Here is a 27,707-nt window from a genome sequence, read left to right as displayed (position 1 = left end):
CACTTAGTTAACTCAAGAATGGATTTAATTTTGTTAATTCTAGACTCTACTCATTAGCTGGTTTCTTGAATATAATGCAGTCATGTTTTTGTATCCCTTGCTGAAGTCACAACCTCTTCTCTGAGGCGGTGTTGTTTCGCTTTCTTTTTTCTTCTACATGCACACATATTTTCTCTTTTTTTTTTTACCTTATTTTATTATCCTTTTTTGTGTTCTAACTTAAATCAATTAAGTGATCAAATTAAATTTCACTTAGTTAACTCTAGATGGGAGCTAATTTCACTTAGTTAATTGATTGACACAATCTTTTAATCTTGGCATGAAAATGCAAAACAATGACACACACTTCCACTCCTTCTCCCTTCTCTTCTATGCACAGAATCATTTTTTCTAGTGACAGATTTTATTATCTTAATTGTATAATGTTTATTTTTCTTTTCTGTTCTCGTTATTATTTTATTTATTTTGTATATATTTTTTTCATTTTACATGCTCCCCTCCTCCTCTTTCATTGATAGGGCTAAAGCGGTAGGTCCCTGAAGTCCCTCAATGTAATATTATTTTCTGATTTTTGGGTTTAGTGAAATCACTTATATTTTAAGATTTTTAAAATTTCAGAATGCTATAGGAGGTTCATCAAAAAGTTTCTGGGATAACATTGCTAAAACTGCATTAAAAAAAAGTTATGATTTGTTGTAAGTAGATAGTTCTAATATGCCTACTTCACTTTAATTTAAATGTCAATTACTTCTACTGGGCTTCCAATTCCTTCTTTCCATGCAACAAGTTCCCTCTGACATTATCTCCTCTGATCCACACCTAGCCATAACAGTTACTGCACTATCTCATCTAGATCTTACTAAAGAAAAAAAAATGCTGCTATCAAGCTGTCTTGACTGTCTCTTTTATTGCTGTTAGAAACTTTAAATGTAATGAGTCTGCCATCATCTAGGTATACTCTTGTACTGCAATTACTCCCGTTAACTCTTTGCAGGTACTTTATATTCCATAGACCTTATCTACTCACATTTACCATACACTTAAAAAATGTGAAAATGTAGAACTAGAGGATAATTTGTTGACAGAGAATGCCAACAAAAGTAACTTGCTTTTAGCTCAATGGTTTCAAGTAGAAATATAAAATGTACACAGACACACATACACGTTGCTGTATATATATATATATATATCATCATCATCATCGTTTAACGTCCGCTTTCCATGCTAGCATGGGTTGGACGATTTGACTGAGGACTGGTGAAACCGGATGGCAACACCAGGCTCCAATCTAAATTTGGCAGAGTTTCTACAGCTGGATGCCCTTCCTAACGCCAACCACTCAGAGAGTGTAGTAGGTGCTTTTACGTGTCACCCGCACGAAGGCCAGTCAGGTGATACTGGCAACGGCCACGCTCGAATGGTGTCTTTTATGTGCCACCCGCACAAGCCAGTCCAGGGGCGCTGGCAACGATCTCGCTCGAAAATCCTACGAAGGCCAGTCAGGCGGTACTGGCAACGGTCACGCTCAAAATGGTGCATCTTATGTGCCACCCGCACAAGAGCCAGTCCAGGGGCACTGGCAACGATCTCACTTGGCTTGCCGGGTCTTCTCACGCACAGCACACCTCCAAAGGTCTCGGTCAGTAGTCATCGCCTCAGTGAGGCCCAATGTACGAAGGTCTTGCCTCACCACCTCAGCCCAGGTCTTCCTGGGCCTACCTCTTCCACGGGTTCCCTCAACTGTTAGGGTGTGGCACTTTTTCACGCAGCTATCCTCATCCATTCTCACCACATGTCCATACCAGCGCAATCGTCTCTCTTGCACACCACAACTGATGCTTCTGATGTTCAGCTTTTCTCTCAAGATACTTACACTCTGACGGGTATTCACATTGACATTACACATCCAACGGAGCATACTGGCTTCATTCCTTGCGAGCTTACGCATGTCCTCAGCAGTTACAGCCCATGTTTCACTGCCATGTAGCATGGCTGTTCGTACACATGCGTCATACAGTCTGCCTTTTACTCTGAGTGAGAGTCCCCTTGTTGCCAGCAGAGGTAAGAGCTCTCTAAACTTTGCCCAGGCTATTCTTATTCTAGCAGCTACACTTTCAGCGCACCCACCCCGCACTACTAACTTGGTCGCCCAGATAGCGGAAGCTATCGACTACCTCTAGTTTTTCACCCTGGAATGAGATAGAAGTTGTTTCCTGTTTGTTTACAGTCTTTATTGCACCTGAATATAAATATATATATATATATATATATATATATATATATATATATATATATAGGCTAGGCGACAGGTTTATTTAGCCAGAGGGGAAGCAGATAAGGAAAGATTTGCCAATGTTCTGCGCCGTGAGGACCAAAGACTCGAGGTATTTCGGGTTGCAAGACAGTGTAGGAGAGAGAATAGTGATGTTGTAGGAGAGAAATGTGTTCGCATGGATGATGGTACGCTTGCATTAAATGAGGATGCAAAGAAAGAGGTCTGGAGATGCCACTACGATAGATTGCTTAATAAAGAGAATGAATGGGAGAAAGAGAGCCTGCCGTATGTCGACCCAATAGAGGGACCAGCTATCCGAGTTGATAGTACCAGGGTAGATAAAGCAATTAAGAGTATGAAGACCGGGAAAGCCCCCGGCCCATCAGGAATCACTGCAGAGATGCTCAAAATATCTGGCAGTGTTGGCTATAGCCTAGTCACCCGTATTATGAACCAGGTGATACACGAAGGAGTCATACCCAATGACTGGTGTAGCAGCATCATAGTCAACTGCTACAAAGGTAAAGGTGACGCTTTAGATACAAATAATTACAGAGGCATCAAGCTGTTAGATCAGGTTATGAAAGTTACAGAGAGGGTCATAGCCCAACTAATTAGGGAGCGAATCAATTTAGATGAGATGCAGTTTGGGTTCGTGCCAGGTAAAAGCACTACTGATGCCTTATTTCTAGTGAGACAGTTGCAGGAGAAATACCTAGCTAAGGATAAACCTCTGTACCTGGCTTTCGTTGACATGGAGAAAGCCTTTGACAGGGTCCCCCGATCCCTTATCTGGTGGTCAATGAGGAAACTTGGGATAGAAGAATGGTTAGTGAGAGCTGTGCGAGCCATGTACAGAGATGCTGCCAGTAAGGTGAGGGTTGGAAATGAGTACAGCAATGAATTCCGGGTAGAGGTAGGGGTCCACCAAGGTTCCGTCCTCAGCCCCCTCTTATTTATCATAGTCCTCCAGGCAATCACAGAGGAGTTCAAGACAGGTTGCCCCTGGGAGCTCCTCTATGCTGATGACCTTGCCCTAATTGCGGAGTCACTATCAGAACTAGAGGAGAAGTTTCAGGTGTGGAAGCAAGGTCTAGAATTGAAGGGCCTTAGAGTCAACCTAGCTAAAACCAAAATCCTAATAAGTAGGAAGGTAGATAAAACACAAACCCCTTCAGGTAGATGGCTCTGCTCAGTATGTAGAAAAGGAGTAGGTAGTAACTCTATAAGATGTACCCGGTGCAAGCTATGGACACATAAGAGGTGCAGCAACATCAAAGGCAGGTTAACTAGCAAGTTAGTTTTTGTTTGTGGCAGATGTTCAGGTGCAATAAAGACTGTAAACAAACAAGAAGCAACTTCTATCTCATTCCAGGGTGAAAAACTAGAGGTAGTCGATAGCTTCCGCTATCTGGGCGACCAAGTTAGTAGTGGGGGTGGGTGCGCTGAAAGTGTAGCTGCTAGAATAAGAATGGCCTGGGCAAAGTTTAGAGAGCTCTTACCCCTGCTGGCAACAAAGGGACTCTCACTCAGAGTAAAAGGCAGACTGTATGACGCATGCGTACGAACAACCATGCTACATGGCAGTGAAACATGGGCTGTAACTGCTGAGGACATACGTAAGCTCGCAAGGAATGAAGCCAGTATGCTCCGTTGGATGTGTAATGTCAATGTGAATACCCGTCAGAGTGTAAGTATCTTGAGAGAAAAGCTGAACATTAGAAGCATCAGTTGTGGCGTGCAAGAGAGACGATTGCGCTGGTATGGACATGTGGTGAGAATGGATGAGGATAGCTGCGTGAAAAAGTGCCACACCCTAACAGTTGAGGGAACCCGTGGAAGAGGTAGGCCCAGGAAGACCTGGGCTGAGGTGGTGAGGCAAGACCTTCGTACATTGGGCCTCACCGAGGCGATGACTACTGACCGAGACCTTTGGAAATGTGCTGTGCGTGAGAAGACCCGGCAAGCCAAGTAAGATCGTTGCCAGTGCCCCTGGACTGGTTCTTGTGCGGGTGGCACATGAGATGCACCATTTTGAGCGTGGCCGTTGCCAGTACCGCCTGACTGGCTCCCGTAGGATTTTCGAGCGAGATCGTTGCCAGTGCCCCTGGACTGGCTTGTGCGGGTGGCACATAAAAGACACCATTTCGAGCCTGGCCGTTTTCGTGCGGGTGACACGTAAAAGCACCCACTACACTCTCTGAGTGGTTGGCGTTAGGAAGGGCATCCAGCTGTAGAAACTCTGCCAAATCAGACTGGAGCCTGGTGTTGCCATCCGGTTTCACCAGTCCTCAGTCAAATCGTCCAACCCATGCTAGCATGGAAAGCGGACGTTAAACGATGATGATGATGATGATGATATATATATATATATATATATATATATATATATATATATATATATACATATACATATATATATATATATAAGTCCTCGACGGTTGATCAAGCAGACGAAGTGACATCTATGTCTCTAGATGGCTGTGACAGTGGAAGAAAGCTATGCCAAGTGGGCTGGCTACAAGGCGTGGCTTAAGAGAATTGATCCACGGCAGCTCACTGCAACTCACAGGTCAAAGTCTGTATGTCTCCTCCATGGTGCCACTGATGATGTCCTCTAAGGCAAGTGAGTGGGCCTTCGCCTGGCAAGTGGCAGTCCACCCTAAACAAAATTACGCCATGGCATCCAGTGTTATTTCCTTCCTTCCTACTCCCCCCCCCCGAAGTCCTATGGTGGCAGGCTACGGATAATGGGGAGAGGCTCTGGTGGAGCTGGAAGTTTCTAGTCCCAATTCTACACGTAGGTGGCGAGCATGTGATGACCGCTTAATCAGAGCGCCTTCTCCTTCCCAAACCAGCCCCTTCTATCCCTTGTCCACAATGTTCCCATATGTTTCATGCAACCCTTGGATTGCAGATCCATCTGCGGTTCAAACACCTAGGAAAATGAACTGGATTGCAAGCTCGGAAACACGAGATGCAGCCAACTACTATATATATATATAGCAAATGAAAGACGGAAGATGGAATATACAAGAATTTATCATAACAATTGTTTCGACACATCTAGCATCGATTCTTCACTGGTGGGACACTCGACAACTGGTTCAGGAGCAGCCGGCGGTGCAGATGTATCTCATCGGATGATAAATAGACACAACTCATTAAAATAACAGTTCTGCATTGTAACTCCTTCTTTTGTTGGAAGAAAAGTAGCCAGACAGAGGAAATATCTTCATTTACAGAGAAGATCAAAAATAAAATCGTAGATGGAAAAAAGAGAAACGAACATGCAATACAGCGAGAAAAGTATTTAAAATAACTGTTAACAAATATGGATCTATAAACGCCCTTAGGCAAGCTGCATGGTGCGAGTACATTTAGTCAATACAAGCATTTGCAAAAATGTGAACATTTGGTGCACTCACGATCACAAAGCAAGTTAATTATTTACTTGATGTTTGTAAGAATGGAGAGGTTAAAAGTAAACTTAAGTCATCCATACCTTAAAGTAAATTATGTTAACAGTTACTCAAAATTCATTCCCACTGCATTGCGCGAAAGTACATTTATATGCATGTAGGCATGTCGAAAGTCTTTCAGAAATTCTATTAATGATCTTCTCATTAATCCACAGAATAGACAGGGATTCCTTGGAGCAGAGATGGCATCTCCTGGAAATTATATTGTATGGTGTCGTGTGCCTTACTATGGACCAAGTTACACTGTACTTCATTTTATCCTCCTTCAGTTGCCATACAAACTCAGCCAAAGATGTTGAATGTCTCTTATTGGTTGTTTTAAAGCTGTCGACATGGTTACAATAACGATTCTTAAATAAATCAGCCGTCTGCCCAATGTAAACATATGGCCCTCCCCTTGTGTGCACAGTACATTTATATACAAGATTTGTACTCATACAGAGAATCATCAATGGACATTTTGATTTTTCTCTGCATGAGCATTTATTGTATTTATTTGTATATAAGGCAATCCCAACTCCATTTACCAACATTGTTACTGTGTTAGCTGTATCATAAGTATTTCTGCTTTTACAATCTGGCTGTAATTGGTATTTTTCATTGTGGTTTACATCTCCTTTGTTATTATTTAGATGCATATGTTCGCTAGATCCAGTAGGTTGGTTATTGGACCTTTGTCGCATTTTGCTATTGTTTATGTGATGCATAAGTTGCTCTAAATTAGCATTTAGCGTAGGATACCTTCATGGTATGCCGATTAAAAATTAGCATGATACCAATTAGATTCAGGAAAATATTTGTCCAGAGCAACAAAAAATTTTCCAGCAATCTTGGTTGAAACATGCGAACCAAAAATCGGGTTGAATTAGAGGACATCCTGATTCCTGTATTAGTTGTTAGGCTTATTTGGTCGAGTGTATTGTATAGGATTGGAACAAGCAGTTGGATTATTATGTTGCGTGTGTCTATGAGTTTTTGTCGGTAGTTCATTGACATGACCATTTCTTCCTGGTGTATGTTCTCAATCTGAGTGAGTTCTTAAACCATGATGTTGTGATGGTGTACAATGGGTATTACAATTAGAGGAATTACCAGTGTTGTGTATGCCTGCTTCATGTATATATTGAATTTTTTCACAGTACCCAGCCCTAGCTAGAGCAGCATTATAATAAGTTGCATGTGATTTGAAAATTTTATTATTATATATATATATATATATATATATATATATATATATATATATATATATATATACATCCGCTAATAATAAAATTTTCAAATCACATGCAACTTATTATAATGCTGCTCTAGCTAGGGCTGGGTACTGTGAAAAAATTCAATATATATATATATATATATATACACCTATGCACATATATATCAGGTCATTAAGAATGAAATGTCTAGTTTTGAACTGAAAGTTTATTTTACTTTATCTCAACAAAAAACAAAGCAGCTAATCAAAGTATGTACCTAAATTATCAACACAATTTTCCATTTTATTGGTAGCTTATACCAGCAGCAAAAAATTCTGGAGAGCAAGAGATGATGAAATCACGAAAGGCTGTTTTTATATCCTCTTCAGATTTGAAGTTTTTTCCTTGCAAAAAGTTATCCAATGCCTGGAAAACATGATCATCAGTTGGTGAATATAGTGGATGATGGAGTACTTCCAAGTTCAGATCCTGTAACTTGAGTAGCGTTCTTCGTGCAACATGTGGTTGGGCATTGTCTTGCAAGAGAATTGGCCTGTCTCTATTGACCAATCTTGATTGCTTAATTGCAAGTTCACTCATCATTTCATCCAATTGATTGATGTATACATCTGCCATAATTGACTTACCAGGTCTCATGAAGCTGTAGTGGATGACACCAGCGCTGGACCACCAAACAGACACTATTTGATTTTTTTGGTGAATGTTCTTTTTTTGGATTGTATTTTGGTACTTTGTCTCTATCCAGCCACTGTGCAGAATGTTTGCTATTATTGAAAAGAATCAATTTTCCATCATGTGTAACAATACGATGCAAAAATGGTTTGCTTTTATACTGTGACAGCAAAGAATAAGTTTTAAGATGACATCTTATTTGATGCTTGTTTAGTTCATATGGTACCCACTTGTCCAGCTTCTTTACCTTGCCGATTTGTTTCAGATGGTCCAATGCAGTTGGAATCAAAACATCAAACCTTGCTGCTAATCACGTGTAGTTTGAGATGTATCTGCTTCCACTACAGTTTCCAGCTCATCATAATCCACCTTCGTCTCAGGTCTACCATGGGGCTGATTTTCAAGAATAAAGTCAGTAGACCTGAACTTCTCAAACCATCAACGTACAGTGCACTCACTCACCACAACTTCATCAAACACCTCATTGATGTTTCGAGTTGTCTGGGATGCATTTGTTCCAGGAACAAACTCATATTCATACACAGCACAAATTTTTAATCTATCTATAGGTTCACAAAAATTGATTTATGAGAGAAAACTCAAAATATAATCAGACACCATGAACTGCATTTCAAAAAGTGATGATGCAACTCTTCAATGTTGTGAAACAAAGAATTGTCAGGATAAAACAATAGAGTCAACAACTGTCAAACCTGGTGCATAAGAAAATCAGACATTTCATTCTTAATGACCTGATACGTATATATGGTAATGTTTCAACAAGTAGAAAACCACTCCATCATCTAAGAGAGTAAAGATAATCTTAAATTAAAATCCATAAATCTTAAAATTATAGCTATAATTGCAAGATTTATGGCATTGGTCTGTGCAAGGCTACACTAGATGGTACTTACTCAAGATGTGCAATAAGATAGAACTTGAAACAACTTGGTTACCAAGCAAACTCAGTATCTATGCAGCCATGCTGTATCTATAACTGAATTCTGGTGGGGTTTGAACTCGAAGACCTGAAACAAATACTGCAAGTTAGTCTATTAGATGCTATGTCAAAACAGAAGTCTCTAAAATTTTTGGTATTATTTATTCCTCATTACATATGTTTCATTACTAATAGGAGTTACATAGGTATACATATAGAAAACATATGAGACATCTATTAGTAATGAAACACAAGTAATCAGAAATAAATAATACCCAATAAGTGTTTTCCAGTATTCTCAACTCTCATATAAAATATAACATCGACAAATATACTTTGGAGTACTCCAGTAAATGTCAAGGGAGTGTACTTAAGACTCATTTTCCCATGCTGGCATGAGTTGGATGAATATAAAATGGCATTGTTATGTACATAAATACATACACTCATACATACACACAAATATACACAACACACGTATATATACATACACACATACACACATACATACAGAAAAAGAAAGAAACTGAGAGGTCTCTTTCTCCTTATAATAAGGTTTCAATATATATTCTGAGTGAAATTTGAGACAGTCAGTTGCTGTTACATACTTTTAACTGAAAGTATGTAACTAGTAACTAAAAAAAACAAGTTTAGTAAGGGTGGAGTTAGGAAGGACTAAATGCTAAGGTTAGTAAAGAAACATGAGCAAAATTTTGCTAAGCATGAGTAAAAACAAATATTTTCAGCTATATCTTTGCCCACCCGATTGTGCAAATACGCCTTAGAACATGGTTAATAGTTTCTCCGCACGACGTGTGTGTTTGTGTCTCTCACACATGAATACATTTTGTTAATTTTCTTTTATTTTCTTAATTATACTTTTTTTTGCTTTTAATCTAAACAGAATTACCTTACATTTAATGTTATGGTTATCTTTTTAATTCTTTTTCAGTGTACCTTTCTTTCATATCTTGTGGAAATTCTGTGACCGTGTGCATGTGCACTCACAAGTACACCCATATTTCAACATGCAATTACAACATCACTGAAAACTTTCTCAGTAAATTATGGTTACAAGGTGCTTGGGCTAAATTTAAAGATTTTTTTGTCTTTTTTTTCTGGAACAGTCTCTAGTGGGGAATAGTAAACGGTGTTGGAGAGCTTAAAGATTGAAGTTGTATTTAAGAATAAGCTGACATAGAGATTGGATGCCATCTGAGTATTGGGAAAAAGTTAGCTGTATCATGATGATTCACATCAGGTATCAAAATGCTGATATCATGACTGCTACTGAATGCTCTGTACACATTGTAAAAGCTGTGAGACATGACATGGAAAGCTGCAACAGAGACTGCAAAGCTGTGGCCAGCAGGAAGGGACTGTTCTGACCTAGAATTCATTCCTACATCTTTGAAAAGGGCCTTAAGCTCAATTCAGACAGCTATGTGAAGCTCCTGGAGACTGTGGTCAATCCCTGACTGGAGAGGATTGCTGCTGGAAGGCCATATGTGTGGCAGCAGGATTCAGCTCCTCCAGAAAAGTCAGAAGTGGTTGTTGGAGAATTTCTGCAACTTCACCAGCTCCAATTTCTGGCCTCCTACTTCCCTTGAGTGTAGTAATCCCATGGATGACTTTCTGTGTGGTGTGGTTGAGAAACACACCAACTGCTCTGCCCACAATGTCAAAGCCAAGCTAGTAGCCAAGATAAAGGAGCTATTTGAAGATCCTTACTCGGACACAGTAAGGAATGTGTGCCGGGTTTTGGAGCCATCTTGAGGTGATGGTTGAAGCTAAGAGCAACTAGTTTGAGTAAACTGTTAGCTCCAAGCTATAATCTAGTTGATATTTTTTTGAGTTTTTTTTAAAACAATACTTTTATTTTTGGATGGGATATTGTTTTCTTTTCTGTTTATGCAAACTGGCAAATTTAGCTCAAACGTGCTGTATATTCTGTATTCAGTTTTATACTAATTTACTTTATTATATCATTTTATTTTGTTTGTGTATTCTTTATACTAAATACCATTTTTTACGAACTTCTTGATAGCTGTAATTTATGCATGCTATACTTTTTCCATCCATTTGGAGAAGTCATAAATTATTCTAGTTCTAAAAAAAGTTAACCTCACATTGCTGATAAACTATTACAGGATGTAGCTGATTGTCTCTTACTTACTGTTAAACAGATTCTAAGAAAACATGAAAGTGATTTGCATCTTGGCAGATATTAACAATTTGACAAATCAGTTTAGAAGTAACTTGTTGCATTCAAGTAGTGGGTATTAATATTTGCAAACTTTAGAAATACTTTTGATTTGTTCAGAGAGTAAACACAATTGAGATATAGTTGTATGGTATACTTCTGTATATCATTATTTACATTCAACGGATATTTGTCCTCATCTTGTTTGTTGTTAACACAGCGTTTTGGCTGATATACCTTCCATTATGGATATGTTTTGCAAACACTACCCCTGTGAAGTACTCAGCAGCTATTTTAACCATTGTCACTGCATACTGTTGATGGTTTTATATGAATCGCTAATCTTTCAGCTGATTGGTCTCTGGCTTATTGACATGGTATTTCAAAGATATTTAAGAAACGTGAAATTATTAAACTGAATTAATTTTTAAGGTAAGCTCAGGAATTCAGAGTCTCTGTCTGCAGAAGTTCATTCATAAAAATTGGTAGCTAAAAATAATCTTAAAGTGAATTAATTTGTCATGAGTTGTCCATTAGAGAGAGAGAGAGAGAAAAAACATTTCATAAATTTTTTTCTTTCCCCTTGGCTAATTAACTTGGTGTAATTATTTCTATTCTCTGGACATTTTGTGAAAATATTGTTTTATAACTGAAGAGCTTTACCATAGTTTTGTTGTAACTTTCTTTTCTAAGTTAGATATTTGTAAAATAATTTAATTTGAGAGTTATTGTATCTCTTATAGCTTTTAATGAAAACAAACACAACTTTGTAGCCCAGCTTTTCAATCCCTTGAAATGGTTTTCTTTGTCCATTGTAAATTTTTTTTTCTAGTGATATGTATTTAAGCATCATGTCTATCTGTTTATCTCTCTTATATCGTCTTGCATTGTAAGTTAGTTCTGAAAAATAACTAAATATTAACTATTTTCATGTCATTTCAATGAGTAATGTTTTAAGGCTACTGTTTGTTATTTAGAAAAATAACTTCTATTGTTTATTGTTAGCTGATGGCCTTAAGTCCCCCTTCCTTTTTTTTCTTTGCATTGTTTTAAAGCATCTGAAAAGAAATCAGTATAGTGGTGGGGTAGTATTCATATGATTTCTTTGTCTATTATGGTTATTTGAAAAGTATTTTACTTGTAGATCTCATATTTTTAGTCAGTGTGTCATATGAATACTACTAGTGCCTTCTAGTTCAAAAGGACTCAGGTTTTCTGTTTGTTCATTATTTTACTTTCATATGTCAGCCTTACAACTTAAGAAAGTTCAAAGTGAATCTTGACACAAAGAAGCCAGATACATAATTTAAATTAGCATTGGCTGCATTTTGGTTCTTTGTTTAATTTTTTGTTAAAATCATATAATTACTTACTAATACCAATTCGCTTATGGGACCTCTGTGGAACAGTGATGTATGTATGTGTGTGTTGGGAATAGACAATAATCATCTCAAAAGGAGGGCGGGGGTTGGGGGTATTCTCTTGGGGAAATGATGAATTTTGATGGGAGGGCTGATTTGTTTCACCTTGTAAATTTCAACTTTATGGTAACTCTCATGCTGTCCCTTTGTCAGTTTTAACAATATTGTTTATGAAGTCATTTTCCAAATTTTCATTTAGCTCTGTCATGCCTCAGTTACATCATGCTAAAACAAATAGAATCATTGCATTGAAAATAATATCATTGTCTGTGCATATGACAGATGAATACTGCACACAAGATAAGCTTTCAATCTTTCCAAATAATTCTTTCATAATATTTTTTATGGGGCAAAAAAAAAATTGTTGAATTCATTTTACACAATACTTCTACTACTACAAAATATACAGAATTTTTAAAGACCATCACAATAATCTATCAGTCTTTTGGGAGACATGTCACTTCAAAAATCACACTTAATAACACTAATATATAACCATGACAACATTCTCGCTACAGCAGAAAATCAACCTATCAATCCACTCAACTGAATAAAAAGGAATTTTTACAAAAAAATTATGAAGTACAACTCTCCTTTAGTTATTGAAATATACTGCTAGACTGTAAATTATTTTCCAATTACATGGTTCCTGGTTCGGTTCTACTGCATAGCATCTTCAACAAGTGAGTTGACGAAAACCTTCATCATCATCATCATCATCGTTTAACGTCCGCTTTCCATGCTAGCATGGGTTGGACGATTTGACTGAGGACTGGTGAAACCGGATGGCAACACCAGGCTCCAGTCTGATTTGGCAGAGTTTCTACAGCTGGATGCCCTTCCTAACGCCAACCACTCAGAGAGTGTAGTGGGTGCTTTTACGTGTCACCCGCACGAAAACGGCCACGCTCGAAATGGTGTCTTTTATGTGCCACCCGCACAAGCCAGTCCAGGGGCACTGGCAACGATCTCGCTCGAAAATCCTACAGGAGCCAGTCAGGCGGTACTGGCAACGGCCACGCTCAAAATGGTGCATCTCATGTGCCACCCGCACAAGAACCAGTCCAGGGGCACTGGCAACGATCTTACTTGGCTTGCCGGGTCTTCTCACGCACAGCCCATTTCCAAAGGTCTCGGTCCGTAGTCATCGCCTCGGTGAGGCCCAATGTACGAAGGTCTTGCCTCACCACCTCAGCCCAGGTCTTCCTGGGCCTACCTCTTCCACGGGTTCCCTCAACTGTTAGGGTGTGGCACTTTTTCACGCAGCTATCCTCCTCCATTCTCACCACATGTCCATACCAGCGCAATCGTCTCTCTTGCACGCCACAACTGATGCTTCTAATGTTCAGCTTTTCTCTCAAGATACTTACACTCTGACGGGTATTCACATTGACATTACACATCCAACGGAGCATACTGGCTTCATTCCTTGCGAGCTTACGTATGTCCTCAGCAGTTACAGCCCATGTTTCACTGCCATGTAGCATGGTTGTTCGTACGCATGCGTCATACAGTCTGCCTTTTACTCTGAGTGAGAGTCCCTTTGTCGCCAGCAGGGGTAAGAGCTCTCTAAACTTTGCCCAGGCTATTCTTATTCTAGCAGCTACACTTTCAGCGCACCCACCCCCACTACTAACTTGGTCGCCCAGATAGCGGAAGCTATCGACTACCTCTAGTTTTTCACCCTGGAATGAGATAGAAGTTGTTTCCTGTTTGTTTGCAGTCTTTATTGCACCTGAACATCTGCCACAAACAAAAACTAACTTGCTAGTTAACCTGCCTTTGATGTTGCTGCACCTCTTATGTGTCCATAGCTTGCACCGGGTACATCTTATAGAGTTACTACCTACTCCTTTTCTACATACTGAGCAGGGCCATCTACCTGAAGGGGTTTGTGTTTTATCTACCTTCCTACTTATTAGGATTTTGGTTTTAGCTAGGTTGACTCTAAGGCCCTTCAGTTCTAGACCTTGCTTCCACACCTGAAACTTCTCCTCTAGTTCTGATAGTGACTCCGCAATTAGGGCAAGGTCATCAGCATAGAGGAGCTCCCAGGGGCAACCTGTCTTGAACTCCTCTGTGATTGCCTGGAGGACTATGGTAAATAATAGGGGGCTGAGGACGGAACCTTGGTGGACCCCTACCTCTACCCGGAATTCATTGCTGTACTCATTTCCAACCCTCACCTTACTGGCCGCATCTCTGTACATGGCTCGCACAGCTCTCACTAGCCATTCTTCTATCCCAAGTTTCCTCATTGACCACCAGATAAGGGATCGGGGGACCCTGTCAAAGGCTTTCTCCATGTCAACGAAAGCCAGGTACAGAGGTTTATCCTTGGCTAGGTATTTCTCTTGCAACTGTCTCACTAGAAATAAGGCATCAGTAGTGCTTTTACCTGGCACGAACCCAAACTGCATCTCATCTAAATTGATTCGCTCCCTAATTAGTTGGGCTATGACCCTCTCTGTAACTTTCATAACCTGATCTAACAGCTTGATGCCTCTGTAATTATTTGTATCTAAAGCGTCCCCTTTACCTTTGTAGCAGTTGACTATGATGCTGCTACACCAGTCATAGGGTATGACTCCTTCGTGTATCACCTGGTTCGTAATACGGGTGACTAGGCTATAGCCAACACTGCCAGATATTTTGAGCATCTCTGCAGTGATTCCTGATGGGCCGGGGGCTTTCCCGGTCTTCATACTCTTAATTGCTTTATCTACCCTGGTACTATCAACTCGGATAGCTGGTCCCTCTATTGGGTCGACATAAGGCAGGCTCTCTTTCTCCCATTCATTCTCTTTATTAAGCAATCTATCGTAGTGGCATCTCCAGACCTCTTTCTTTGCATCCTCATTTAATGCAAGCGTACCATCATCCATGCGAACACATTTCTCTCCTACAACATCACTATTCTCTCTCCTACACTGTCTTGCAACCCGAAATACCTCGAGTCTTTGGTCCTCACGGCGCAGAACATTGGCAAATCTTTCCTTATCTGCTTCCCCTCTGGCTAAATAAACCTGTCGCCTAGCCTCCCTTCTGGCACATTGGTACAATTCCCTGCTACCACCGTTCTTCCAGTCCTTCCAAGCTTGTTTCTTTTGTCTAGTAGCCCTGTCTACCTCCTTGTTCCACCACCACGTTACTCTGGGTTGGGAGGGGACCTTACACCACCCACAAATCTGGTCGGTGGCTTTCAACAGGTTGTCCCGCAGAAATCTCCAATTGTCTTCCACGTTGTATGATGCTATATCCCCTTCTATTTCGTTAAATGCTTCAAGTAACTTGTCTCTAAGTCTCTGTCCGTTTGCAGGGTCTTTAAGCTTCCACACCCTTCTTCTCCAAGCCTGTCTAATTCTGGGCACCCATTTTGCCTTGATCCCAAAGTCGCTAACTACTAATCTATGTTGTGGGGTACATTCTTCGCCAGGGTAGGTTTTGGCATTTATAAGCCGCCCTCTTTCCCTATTTCTGGCGAGGATGTAGTCGATTTGGCTAGAGTGTCTGCCGGAGCGGTAGGTGACTAGGTGACTGGCAGGTTTCCTGAAGTTGGTATTGCAGACCATAAGATTGGTTGCATCACAGAACTCCAGCAGTCTGGTTCCCTCCTCGTTGCGGGAACCGAAGCCATAGCCTCCATGTATGCCATGGAAGCCCCCAGCACGACGTCCGACATGACCGTTGAAGTCTCCAGCCACAAAGAGAAGGTCCCTGTCACTCGTCGACGAGGTAGTTTGCAAGAGGGTGTCATAGAATTGGTCTTTCAGACCATCTGGTAGCCCAGGTTGAGGTGCATAGGCTGAGATGACAGTAGCTAATCTATGATGAAGCACTAGTCTGATCTTAAGTACTCTGTCACTTACTCTAACGACCTCGATTACCTTATCCACCCATTTCTCCGCTAGAAGTATTCCTACGCCCCCGACCCCGTCAGTGTTCCCTGCCCAGAAAATCTTGTACCTGTGTTCTTTGCCTGTGAGGAACCTTGCAGAACCTCCTCTCCATCTTACTTCCTGGATGCAGCACATATCTACGCATCTCCGTTCAAGCATCTCAACAATTTCACCAGATCTACCTTTCAGCGTGCCGACGTTGAGAGTGCCAATCCTAACAGTATGGGTGTTGGGGGTGTGGGCCTGTAGCCTGGGAAGAGGAAAAGCAGTGTCGTGTACCTGAAAAGAAAACTTGCAATTGGAAGAATTCATAAGCAAAACATTACCTACAACCTGCAAACATTTCTCAACCTTAATGCGCTACCCAAAGGTAGGGGAGAGGATGGCCAAGGCCACTAGATGGGTTCCGGGAGACAGCCGAGGTTGACAGGATGACAAAGGGATGAACTTCCGGTGGAGGGGGCGGGATGACAGAGGAATGAACTTCCGGTGGAGGGGGTGGGATGACAGAGGAATGAACTTCCGGTGGAGGGGTGGGATGACAGAGGAATGAACTTCCGGTGGAGGGGTGGGATGACAGAGGAATGAACTTCCGGTGGAGGGGGTGGGATGACAGAGGAATGAACTTCCGGTGGAGGGGTGGGATGGCAGAGGAATGAACTTCCGGTGGAGGGGGTGGGATGACAGAGGAATGAACTTCCGGTGGAGGGGTGGGATGACAGAGGAATGAACTTCCGGTGGAGGGGGTGGGATGGCAGAGGAATGAACTTCCGGTGGAGGGGGTGGGATGACAGAGGAATGAACTTCCGGTGGAGGGGGTGGGATGACAGAGGGATGACAGACGAATGAACTTCCGGTGGAGGGGGTGGGAGGGCGGGTTACCGCCAGCGAGTAGAGAGGGCTCTTAATTGTAGATTTTAAATATTTGAGAGACAGCAATGCATAAATCGTAATTTTTTAAAAGAGCAATGAATTCTGGGTGATTAGAATATAACGTAGCATGAATTTAGGAAGCTTAGAAAATGAATAAGCATGAATTTAAGACAACAACTGAATTCAATTGAATTTCATGGAGAGAAACAAGAAAGCGCAAGGTATTGAGATGTTTGAGGCCGTAAATAAATAAAAATCTCTATCTTATCTGCATCTTGGGTATTTCGTCGTAGTACGTCAGCGAGATAATTTAGAATGGGTTTCTCATTTATATATAGCCAGAACCTGAAGACCTTAAAGGAAAAACTACGAAGGGGGATGGAGGGGTAGACAGAGGCGGATTTAGTAGATGGAAGCTGAAAGAAATCCATTGTGTGTGTGTGTCTTACTCCTTACCATGACATTATGTGATGTAGATGAGTGTCACCGTCATGCAAGTTGTATCCTTCATTTCCAATTTTCCGTGGAAACATGTTGGGTTATAGGGAAATATTACCTTACTTGGTACCATGTAAGGGTTGCTGACAGGAAGGGCATCTGGCCAAAGAAAATATGCCTTAATAAATTCCATCCATCTCATGTGAACATGGAAAATCATCATTATCATTGTTTAACGTCCGCTTTCCATGGACGATTTGACTGAGGACTGGTGGACCAGGTGGCTACACCAGGAAAAGTGGACATTAAAACAATGATCACACATACACACACACAGCGAGCGAGAGAGAGAGAGAGAGGATTTCCTGTAAAATATCAATACTGGAAATTCACACTTCAATATATGTTTGTTATACAATATATGTTTGTTATACCTTGAATTTTATATTAGTTTCTATGTTATCAATGTCATTTAATATGTTCACAAATTCTTATAAATATCTCTTAAAGAGGACAGATGAATACTTAATCTCTTCAATAACTACTTCAACCTAGAAGTGCCTTTTCTACATACAATCTATATACATAGCAACTAAATTAACTTGAATAAGTATTTATCATGGGAGGAAAAAATTTGTTGAATTCATTTTACACAATACTTCTACTACTACAAGATATACAGAATTTTAAAGACCATCACAATAATCTATCAGTCTTTTGGGAGACATGACAGAACTCAATCTCTAGTAATTCATATCACAGATTCTTCTGTATATGTCATCTGTGTTTATATCTACATTTTACTTTTTAGCCAGCACAGTCTCTAGAAAGCCCACCCACAGTGTAGCAACAGTATAATTGCCATTCATGATTTATATTCTCTGTGTCCTTAGCTATATGTTTAATCTCTCCCTATTCATGTTGTAATAAAATTGAAGGATGCTGTGTAACAGCAGGTTCTTTGAGAATATGTCAACCATTTACTTTTATATAAACTGATCTCCCAGCATTTTATGTTGTGCAGTTAAATTTTTATCCCTATTGGCTAGTTAAATAATAACCTCTATAATTGGTACATGAGTTTGGGAAATAAGGGCATCAGATTGGTCATGAAAGTGATTGAAAGAGATGCAGTAGTTCAGTGGGGATAAAATGAATTTTGAATTTTTACCAGGATGTTGAACCATAAAGGAAATATTCTAAATGAATCAACTGCAAGAGAAACTCTTCACTAAGTGCAAAAAACCCCTCCTTCATATTTGTTGATCTGGAGAAGGCTTTTCATAGTTGCCTATGCTCTGTAGTAAGGCTAATAACAAAAATTTAAATAAAGTCATGGCTGAGTGATAAGAAGCTTGCTTTCCAACCACATGGTTCTGGGTTCAGTTCCACTGCGTGGCACCTTGGGCAAGTGTCTTCTACTATATCCTCAGGCTAACCAAAGCCTTGTGAGTGGATTCGGTGGACAGAAACTGAAAGAAGCCCGTCAGTGGTTTAGGTCTTATTTCTAGCAATGTAAGTGTTTCCTAACGCCTTAGTCACATTTAATGACAATTATAATTCTCCTTTTTGATGAAACATTGCAAACTGCTGTATGTATTAATTATATATATATATATATATATATAATTCAAAATAAGCAACACGGATTTCAAAGATGATTGCAGTACGCACGTTTCATGCTACCCCATTAATTTAAGTAATGCGAGCATTACATTAAATGCAATATGAAGAGCAATCTTCAGCTGCACGAAAATGCAGAAAATAACAGTAGAATAGACATATTATAATTGTGGCAACATTTCAAATCCAAGTGGGAGAAAGAATACATAAAAATCCAAGTGGGAGGAAGAATACATGAATCCATCTTGACATAGCCGAGTCTATCAGGCTAGTAATTGATTCTAGACAAAAGTTCTAAAGCTTTACATTTGGCAAAGTAATTTAGCTAACATGTTCAGAGGAGGCATCTGTGCTAATATGGATATGTAATGTGAGTGGGTGTCTTTTGCTTGATGGTAAAGTGCTATATGCTAATTGAGTGGTACTTGTTGCATAGGAAGACGAAACAAGTTGCATGAAGTAAGGAAATTGGATCTGAAGATGTTGAATTTCAACAGATAAGATGACATAAGCTCAGGTTAAGTGTCATATGGCAGATCTGTCTGATTCCTCAAACTTAATTTTTTTTTTTGTCCTTGTTATTGGCTGTCAAGGAAAAAAGGAAAGAAGAGATCTAGCCCAAGTGTTTCAACAGAGTATACTTTATTAAAGATACCATAGACCATGGAAAAATGGATGTTAAAATTATAATGATGAAAAAAATAATTGTTCAAATATAGAAGGAAAATGGCAGGCTGATATTGACATGTCAATATTTTGCAGATCATAACATGCTTAATTTAGGCATATACACTTTTTAAAGTAACTTTAGATACAAGTAAAGTAAATAACTCACTACTATATTTAATTCTCTGCATTTTAAATATGTCACCAATTGAAGACATTAAATTTGCTTTCTTAATGAGCTTCTTTTCTAATTGGATATTTTCCACTTTTTAATATGTATATTGGGCTTACAAGGTGGTGAGCTGGCAGAATTGCTAGCATGGTGAACTAAGTGCTTTGTGGCATTTTGCCTGTCTTTTTGTTCTGAGCTCAAATTCCTCCAAGGTCAACTTTGTTTCTCTTTCTTTTGGTATTGATAAAATAAGTACCAGTAGAATACTGGATCAATGTAATCAGCTATCCTGCCCCAACTCTCCCAATTTCAGGCCTTGTATTTATAGTAAAAAGGAATGTGTATAGCAAGCGTATTAGAACAGACTTTATTTATAACATTTCATCTTAACTCAATATGTACTGCTTCATGAAAGAAACTCAAAACATTTAAATTATTATTGCTATTAGCAACATTTTGTCTGATTTTCGTTCCAAGTTGAGATTCTGTTGAGGTCAACTTTCCCTTTCATCCTTTTGGGTCAATAAAATAGTTCCAGTCAAGCATAGGGAACAACATAATCAACTAGACTCTGACACCATAATCCCAAGCCTTGGGCCTATAATAGAAAGAATTATTATTATTATTATTATTATTTTATTAAAAAGTATTGACGTCACTCTTCACATAGGTAAACAGTCAAGACAAAGAGCATGATTCGATTGTAAGGTACTTTATTAGTTGAACGATATTTCAATGTACTGTTGAAATAACGTGCAACTAATAAAATATCTTACAATCGAATCGTGCTCTTCATCTTGAGTATTATTATTATTATTATTATTATTATTATTATTATTATTTTCATTTTTAATTGAGGTGAAAATTCTGCTTCCAATGGAGACTGAAACTTCTTCATTTGAAAGTTATGTCATTCTCTTAAGAATATACAGCATTATTGACTAAGTTTTATTCAGAGTTTGTCTTTAGAACTGAACGTTCAGTAATATCACTTAAAGAGATGTACATAATTCATGCTCAGAATCTTAATTTCATACCTATTCAATTAAAAATAAAATGGATGTAAAGTAAATATATAAAGTTTATGAGTAGATTTATATAAGAAATGTATATTTTTAAAAATCAAATAAAAGAACATTTTCTATCAATGGTCACTGGCTGGTAGTTTAACCATTTAAAGTTGTCATTTAAAATAGTTAAAATTATTTACTTGAGAAGAAATACTGAATATTAACTGATGTCTTTTACATCTACAGGTAAGACATGGATAAATTGTATTGATTTCTTTGTAGACTTCTTTGCTTTGAAATATAATAGTAAAAAAAAAAATCTTCAATTTTATTTTATTTACAATATTAATATTTCTGTTTCTTGTTTTTTTTCCCCCAGATAAAACTGCTCACCGCCTTACTTTGTTTTATTTATGCAATGATGTGGTGCAGAACTGTAAGAAAAAGCAAGCAAAAATCTATATGGACACTTTCAAAAATGTATTGAAGGATGCTGCATATTTTGTTAGGTAAATGTTTTTTTTTATATTCAATTGATGAATTTATGATTGATTGGTTGTAATTTGCTGCAAATGTGTAAATGGCAGCATGGTTATAAAGTTTTTGTTAAAACAATTGTTTTGGAACTGTGCTGTCTTCCCAGGGCCAGATTAAGACCTATTGAGGCCCTAAGCACTTAAAAGATTTTGGTGCCTCCATAAAAAATTATGTAATTCAAAATATAGACAATAACAAACCATAAGATAATTTTTTTATTTTTCAAAACAAAACAAAACAGTAAGAGGGGAAAATAATGTTTTTTTTTGTATACTTCCACTTTATTTATATTTGAAAAGTTTCCTCCTACTTTTATGAATTGCAAATTCTTTGATCAGATCCTTCAAATTAATCTTAGGTAATACATGTGGGTCTATACTTAGAGATAAAGGCATAAACCATTTACCATTTCTGTGGTGCCTCTTCTTTCCCTTGATGCCCTAAGCATGTGCTTATTTTGCTTAATGGTTAATCCTATCACCAACTACTCACTTATGAAGTAGGATTGTTGTATGTTCAGCTGTCTGTAGTCCAGCATAACTGTAGTAAAATGTGAACTCATAACTAGTTAGCAATTCATAACTATAGTGCTTCATGTACCTGCATAAACTTTGTTATTGGCTTAAATTGGGGCTGAGCATGAAATGCAAGGGACGAAACTACATGGGTTTTGATCTCTAATTTGAATGGATGAATAAGACATCGAAATGTAGTTCTAATTACTACCTAACTTTGATATATTATGATTAAACTGGAGCTTAAAGTATTAAATGAAATGTAAAGTATTACATAACATCTAGAATAAATAAATGTATTTTGCTTGATGCTTAATATGAACTGAATATTTGAAGTTGGAGAATTAGAGATATCAAGTATTCTGTACAACAGTGGTTCTCAACTGAGGTCCATATAAGATTTTTGGGAATCCATGCAGCAAGATAGTAAATTGGGTATCCACAATAGCATTTTAAGGGCCCCTGAAAAAATTTTGCTTTAGACATACATATTGCTTTGTAATGCAAGAAACATTTAGATTTCTTTCTCTAACATTTTACATAGTTCAATCTACACAAGGGAAATAGTGAAAACCAAAATAGGTATTTTGAAAGAAGTTTCTATAAAACTAGATTTTGAACATCAATTGGCTATAGGGAGGGGTCCACAAGAATAAAATATTAATCAAAGGGGTCCAAAGATAAAAATGGTTGAGAACTCCTGCTGTACAAGATAGGTTAATCTGAATGTATGATGATAGATAGAGGAGATAAAGGAAAGTAGATAAAGGAGTTTTGTTTAAAATAGTTGCTGACCAGAGATGATACTGACAAAGATTTTTTAAATGTTAACTAAAAAGATTACAAAGGTAGAAAATCTGACCCATGTTTGTCTGGTTAGAAATAGACAGATAGAACAAAGATAAGAAATCAGTCAGAATGCTTTGGGACTTTAATTCTATAAGAGTTTATTCACTTAGCCCTTGCCTTTTTAATAAATTATTTATCAGAGTTGAACATATTGCTGTGGGTGGAGTCAGTCTCCATGAAACATTTGTTGGTTTGATAATGCTGTGAAACTACACTTCTTGGCAAATTCTTCTGGTTATGTGAACAAATGTCATCACCCAACAGTGGTAACATTGTAGAACTGGAGATAATCTCAGTCACAGACAAGGATATTGCTTTAAGACATGGAAACCTGTTTTACTATTGGCTAAACAGATAAAAACGATGAGGGTAATGCAAATGTTCTAGAATCCGGAAACAGAACAAAAAATGGAAGAAGAGCCTTGTTGATTTGGTGACATGATTTATTCCTATGTAAGACTATCTTCAAATAACATCAAATCATACAGAATGATATGCTTTTGCTTTCATCTTTCTGATATTCACCTTCCTATGTTTTGCTTCCATACACTCTCTTCACATTTTCACCTTTCCTTTCAATCCATCCAACATCAATCCAAACTGCTTTTCATCAGTATTCATTTTTTTTAACTACCAGTTTCAAGTTCAACCATAACGTCCTCTGTTTATATTCAACTTCTCTCTTAGACCTTTGCTCATTATCTTTCAGTTTCCAAATCTTTAGCCTTGGTTGATATTTCATTTGCTGAATTCTCTTATCTATCACTATCAAGCCACTGACAAAGTAAATGGTGTTGGGTAACATGCAGCATTACTTTTGTATTCTGAAGATTCCTCCTGTTACCTTCCTACCATCACCATACAAACTCATACTTCTGTCCTTGCCTTCTCCTTATTACTCTTACATCACTTCTCTTCTTCCTCATTTCCTGTACCTAACATATGAGTACTCTTCCTCTAATTAGTACCTGATGAGATTATGAACTGCAATGTCTTATTAGGATTTTATTGTACATTTGCATATGATAATGAATTTGGTTGATATTTGAAGAAGTCTCTTAAAATTAAGTCTAATCAAGACCCTACCTCTATATGGCTAAATGATGCAAGTATTGGACATATAACTTACAGAATAAGCATAATGATATCCGAGTTATAGTCAATTACAACAATTGTTAATTAGTTCTTAGAACACGAGTTTTAAAAATATGAGAAGAATGATTCTTTTAACAAATGAAAAAAACATAGATTATTCACTAGGATTCACACAATCTTCTGTTTGTTCTGTTTTAGAGTTTAATTTATTCTTTTCTTTATAAAACAATTTGATGTATTAAAATAGCAGAAACATTTTGAGTGCAAATTCTGCTAAAACCTGCTGTTGTAGATTTTAGCAGTATTGCATATTTGCATATCTTAAACTTACACATCTCTTTTCTGCTTATGCTTGTATTTTTTTTTTTTTTTTTTTTCCTTTTTCTCTCTCTATCACATCTGACATTTTTGTTGGTTATCTATTTATTAAAAATAAGCATTTTAAAATAATTATGCTGTTATTGTGTTTTGTACTAAAATTTTAAAAAGTGTTGAATTATTTTTTATATAATTAATTTCTTTAAATACATGTATATTTAAAACATTTCTGAACTAAACAATTGTTTTCTTATTTTCTTTCCTAATGTTAACATTATTTTATTTATTCGTTGCAATATTTTAAGATTGCTAAGCATTTTAAGTTTTCTCTAAATAAAATGCTGTTTTACTGAGTTAGCCGAGTTAAACATATTGGTTCAATACCAGTGTATTCTATAATATCAATAAATTTCATTTGTAGTTCTAATAACAGATTTTTTGAAGCATTTATCACCACTTAAAAATATTATTCCTCCCATTCTTTTTCTTTATTTTTATTTTATTATTAAAATTTTTTATTTTGTTCATGTATTTGTTTTGCTGTACAAAATAATGAGTCTGTGAAATCTTACTTGCTAGCACAATGCACAAGACATCTCTTCAACTGTAAAATTTCATGTCTCACTGTGTTGACAATTTAGATTAATCACGACAGGGTTTTATTGCATTTTATCTAATGAAGCATGCTGCATTTTGTTTTCTTATAGATGGTTATTATTGTTGCATTTAGCTTAAAGCCAGCCCTGACCAAGCATTGCTGACATGACTATCTCAACCATTCCATTGTTTTGTGTGTTAGGAACTATAACATGTTGGGTTTTTGTTTTTTGTTTTGTTTTCTTTTTTTGAAGATGGTAAATTTTTCTTTGAGTAAGATATGGTTGCTATTTCTAGCAGGTCAAATGACCATATAATGTCTCCCTCGTTGTGTGTGTGTGTGTGTATGTATTTATATATATGTATATATATATATATATATATATATATATATATATATATATATATATATAGTGTTCTGAGATAATTCAGTTCTGTCATCATTGTTAGATTAATATCTTGTACTCGTCTGATGGCATGGCTTTGCAAAACAACATGCATTTCCTCTGCTCAGTTTTAACACTTTCTTTTACTTCTGGCTTTTGACATTACTTCCAAACTTTGTGACCCAAAGCAGAATTTTATGTTGATTTTAATATGGATATCTATTTAAGCATTACTGCTTTGATATTCATGAAATTGTTTATAATTAGACAATCTGAATTGTTGCTATTTCTCTGATGCAGTCACTATTGTATTATTGTTTAGATGAAGCAATGCTATATAAACATTCCTTTCAGAAGTGTACACTTTCATAATATTGTTGGTCTGTTTGTGAAATAGAGGTCATTAACTAGTTTCTTGCTCATATTTTTGTGTGCTTAAAACCAACTTCTGAATTGTGTAACTATTGGGCCAATTTCAATCAAAGAGGTGTGTTTCAAGGTTGGGTATTGAAAACTTTAAGTTTTCATTAGCTTGCCTTGATATATGTTAAATACCTCAAGCTGGTTGGTATCACATTACTCACTCACAACCAGTAAGATTGTGCAAGGTTTTATTATCCTCATAGATCACAAGATAATATCGCTATCAAATGTTACAAATAAAGAAGTAATGTATTAGAGATATGTTCTTAAATTAATTGTTTTGTCACAGGATAGTGAATTTAGTCAAGTACATTTTGGGCTTGCACTAGGACGTAGAGCTATAGATGCAGTAATTCTGGTGATATAACTGCAAGAAGAATCTGTGGTAGAGTTCTAATGAAAATAAGATAGGAAAAAAAATAGTAATGATCAGGAATGCCTTTAAACTCTAAACTTTTTCTCTTTTTAAGAAACGTCTAACTTTATAAAATGTTGAATTTAGCTGAATTCATTTGTCTCAAGTTATGCTGTGCTGATAATTCCAAAGAAGGATGAAATAGTGCTATATATGACTACTAATGATTAAAAACTTTATGAACTTCATATTGTGCAGGAAAAAAAAATGTATATAGTCTGTAAACCTTCTTTACTCCCTGATGTATATTCAAAACTTTCAGATCTTAACTTAATCTAGAAGGGATTGTCTCACTATGATAGCTGTCCACCAGGGGAAGACCATGTGTTCTTATGTCTATTTGTTGACTTAAGTATTGAACAATGAGAATGCATGCATGGTATGAAGAAATGACTTGAAAGAACTTCCAGGCCTTGAAGGTATCAAATGTAGGAATAAGGTTACTAATGTAGGCAGTAAGGATTTACTCTATCAAGTTTTTGTCTCCAGCCCATATTTGTTTATTTTAGTTCTTGAGAAAGTCACAAAGGAATTGAAACTAAGAATTAATTTTGATATGGCTTAAACTAAAGTATCTGTTAGTACCAGGAGGGGGTTCAGATGTGACTGGAAAGTGGAGCAGTGCCAAAGAAACGGTCTAGTATGATATGCCAAGATGAAATAGATTGGAACCTAGAACTGTCATGAGATCTCAGTCAGTCAACTATACTAAATGTACAAGCGTCGTCTTTAATTGAAGATGGTTAGCTTTTCAGATAACTTGCTGAAAGTATCCTGTGATTTCTGAGAGATAATATAATTAGCTCTAAATGTGGTTGTAAATCATCATATGAGGGCAAGAAATAGAGAAAATTGAAGAGAATTAGGAAGCTGGGACAAAAGATATGAGTGATTGTTAGTTAAATACTCAAGATTTATGAGTTAATTTTGGAAGGCACTGGTAGTAGAATTGGAATAAGTAAAACTGGAAGCACAACTAGTAAGCACTTATTTGGAAACATTGGGTGTCACAGATGAGATGGTGTGGCAGCACAATGACACTATTGTAAAGCTTCTTTTCCGTGTCTGTTGATGAGCATAACTGCATATTTCCTTTCATACCATGTTGCATAATTTCCTTTGCACAACTTGGCATTCTCAGAAAGTCTAATATGCTTTTATCTAATGTCTCCCTCTGATGATTTCTACTATAAATTCTGTATGCATATATTATATTGTATATTCATGTCAATGAATCTCATTTAAATCAGTGCCTGAATCACTTCTGTAATGAGATGAACACTGTCTCTATAAAGGTTTGTGGTTCTGCAACCTTGCATTTCTTTATCACAAGTTTAAAAGGCACAGGTAAAACTTAACACCTAGACTTCAAATGTTTTTCTTCTTTTATTTTTTATTTGTTTCAGTCATTTGACTGTGGCCATGCTGGAGCACCGTCTTGAAGTGTTTTTGACAAACAATTAGACCCCCAGGACTTATTTTTACTAATACTTATTCTTAGTGGTGGGTATGAATAAACACAAACACAAAGACAACACACACGTATAATGGGCTTCCACACAGTTTCCATCTACCAAATTCACTCACAGAGTATTGATTGTCCCAGGGCTTGGGACTGAACTTGAAACCACATGGTTGCAAATCAAGCTTCTTAACCATACAAATGTGTCTGTGACATGAG

General features: G+C 37.4%; 1 protein-coding gene across 2 annotated transcripts in view; it reads left to right on the top strand.

Moving 5' to 3' along the window:
- The window catches only part of LOC106873238 (uncharacterized), a 142,856-nt gene that overhangs the window by 47,611 nt on the left and 67,538 nt on the right, over nucleotides 1-27,707 (top strand). For both annotated transcript variants that reach the window (XM_014920510.3, XM_014920509.3), the window contains exon 2: nucleotides 21,271-21,400. In XM_014920510.3, coding sequence (XP_014775996.1) covers nucleotides 21,271-21,400 — 130 coding nt within the window. The remainder of the gene's footprint in view (nucleotides 1-21,270; nucleotides 21,401-27,707) is intronic.

The sequence above is a fragment of the Octopus bimaculoides genome, chromosome 2, assembly GCF_046866305.1.
Source record: "Octopus bimaculoides isolate indiv1 chromosome 2, ASM4686630v1, whole genome shotgun sequence".
In the NCBI taxonomy this organism is placed as follows: domain Eukaryota; kingdom Metazoa; phylum Mollusca; class Cephalopoda; order Octopoda; family Octopodidae; genus Octopus; species Octopus bimaculoides.
The sequence above is the reverse complement of the archived record's forward strand: the minus strand, read 5'-3'. Positions and strand labels throughout refer to the sequence as shown.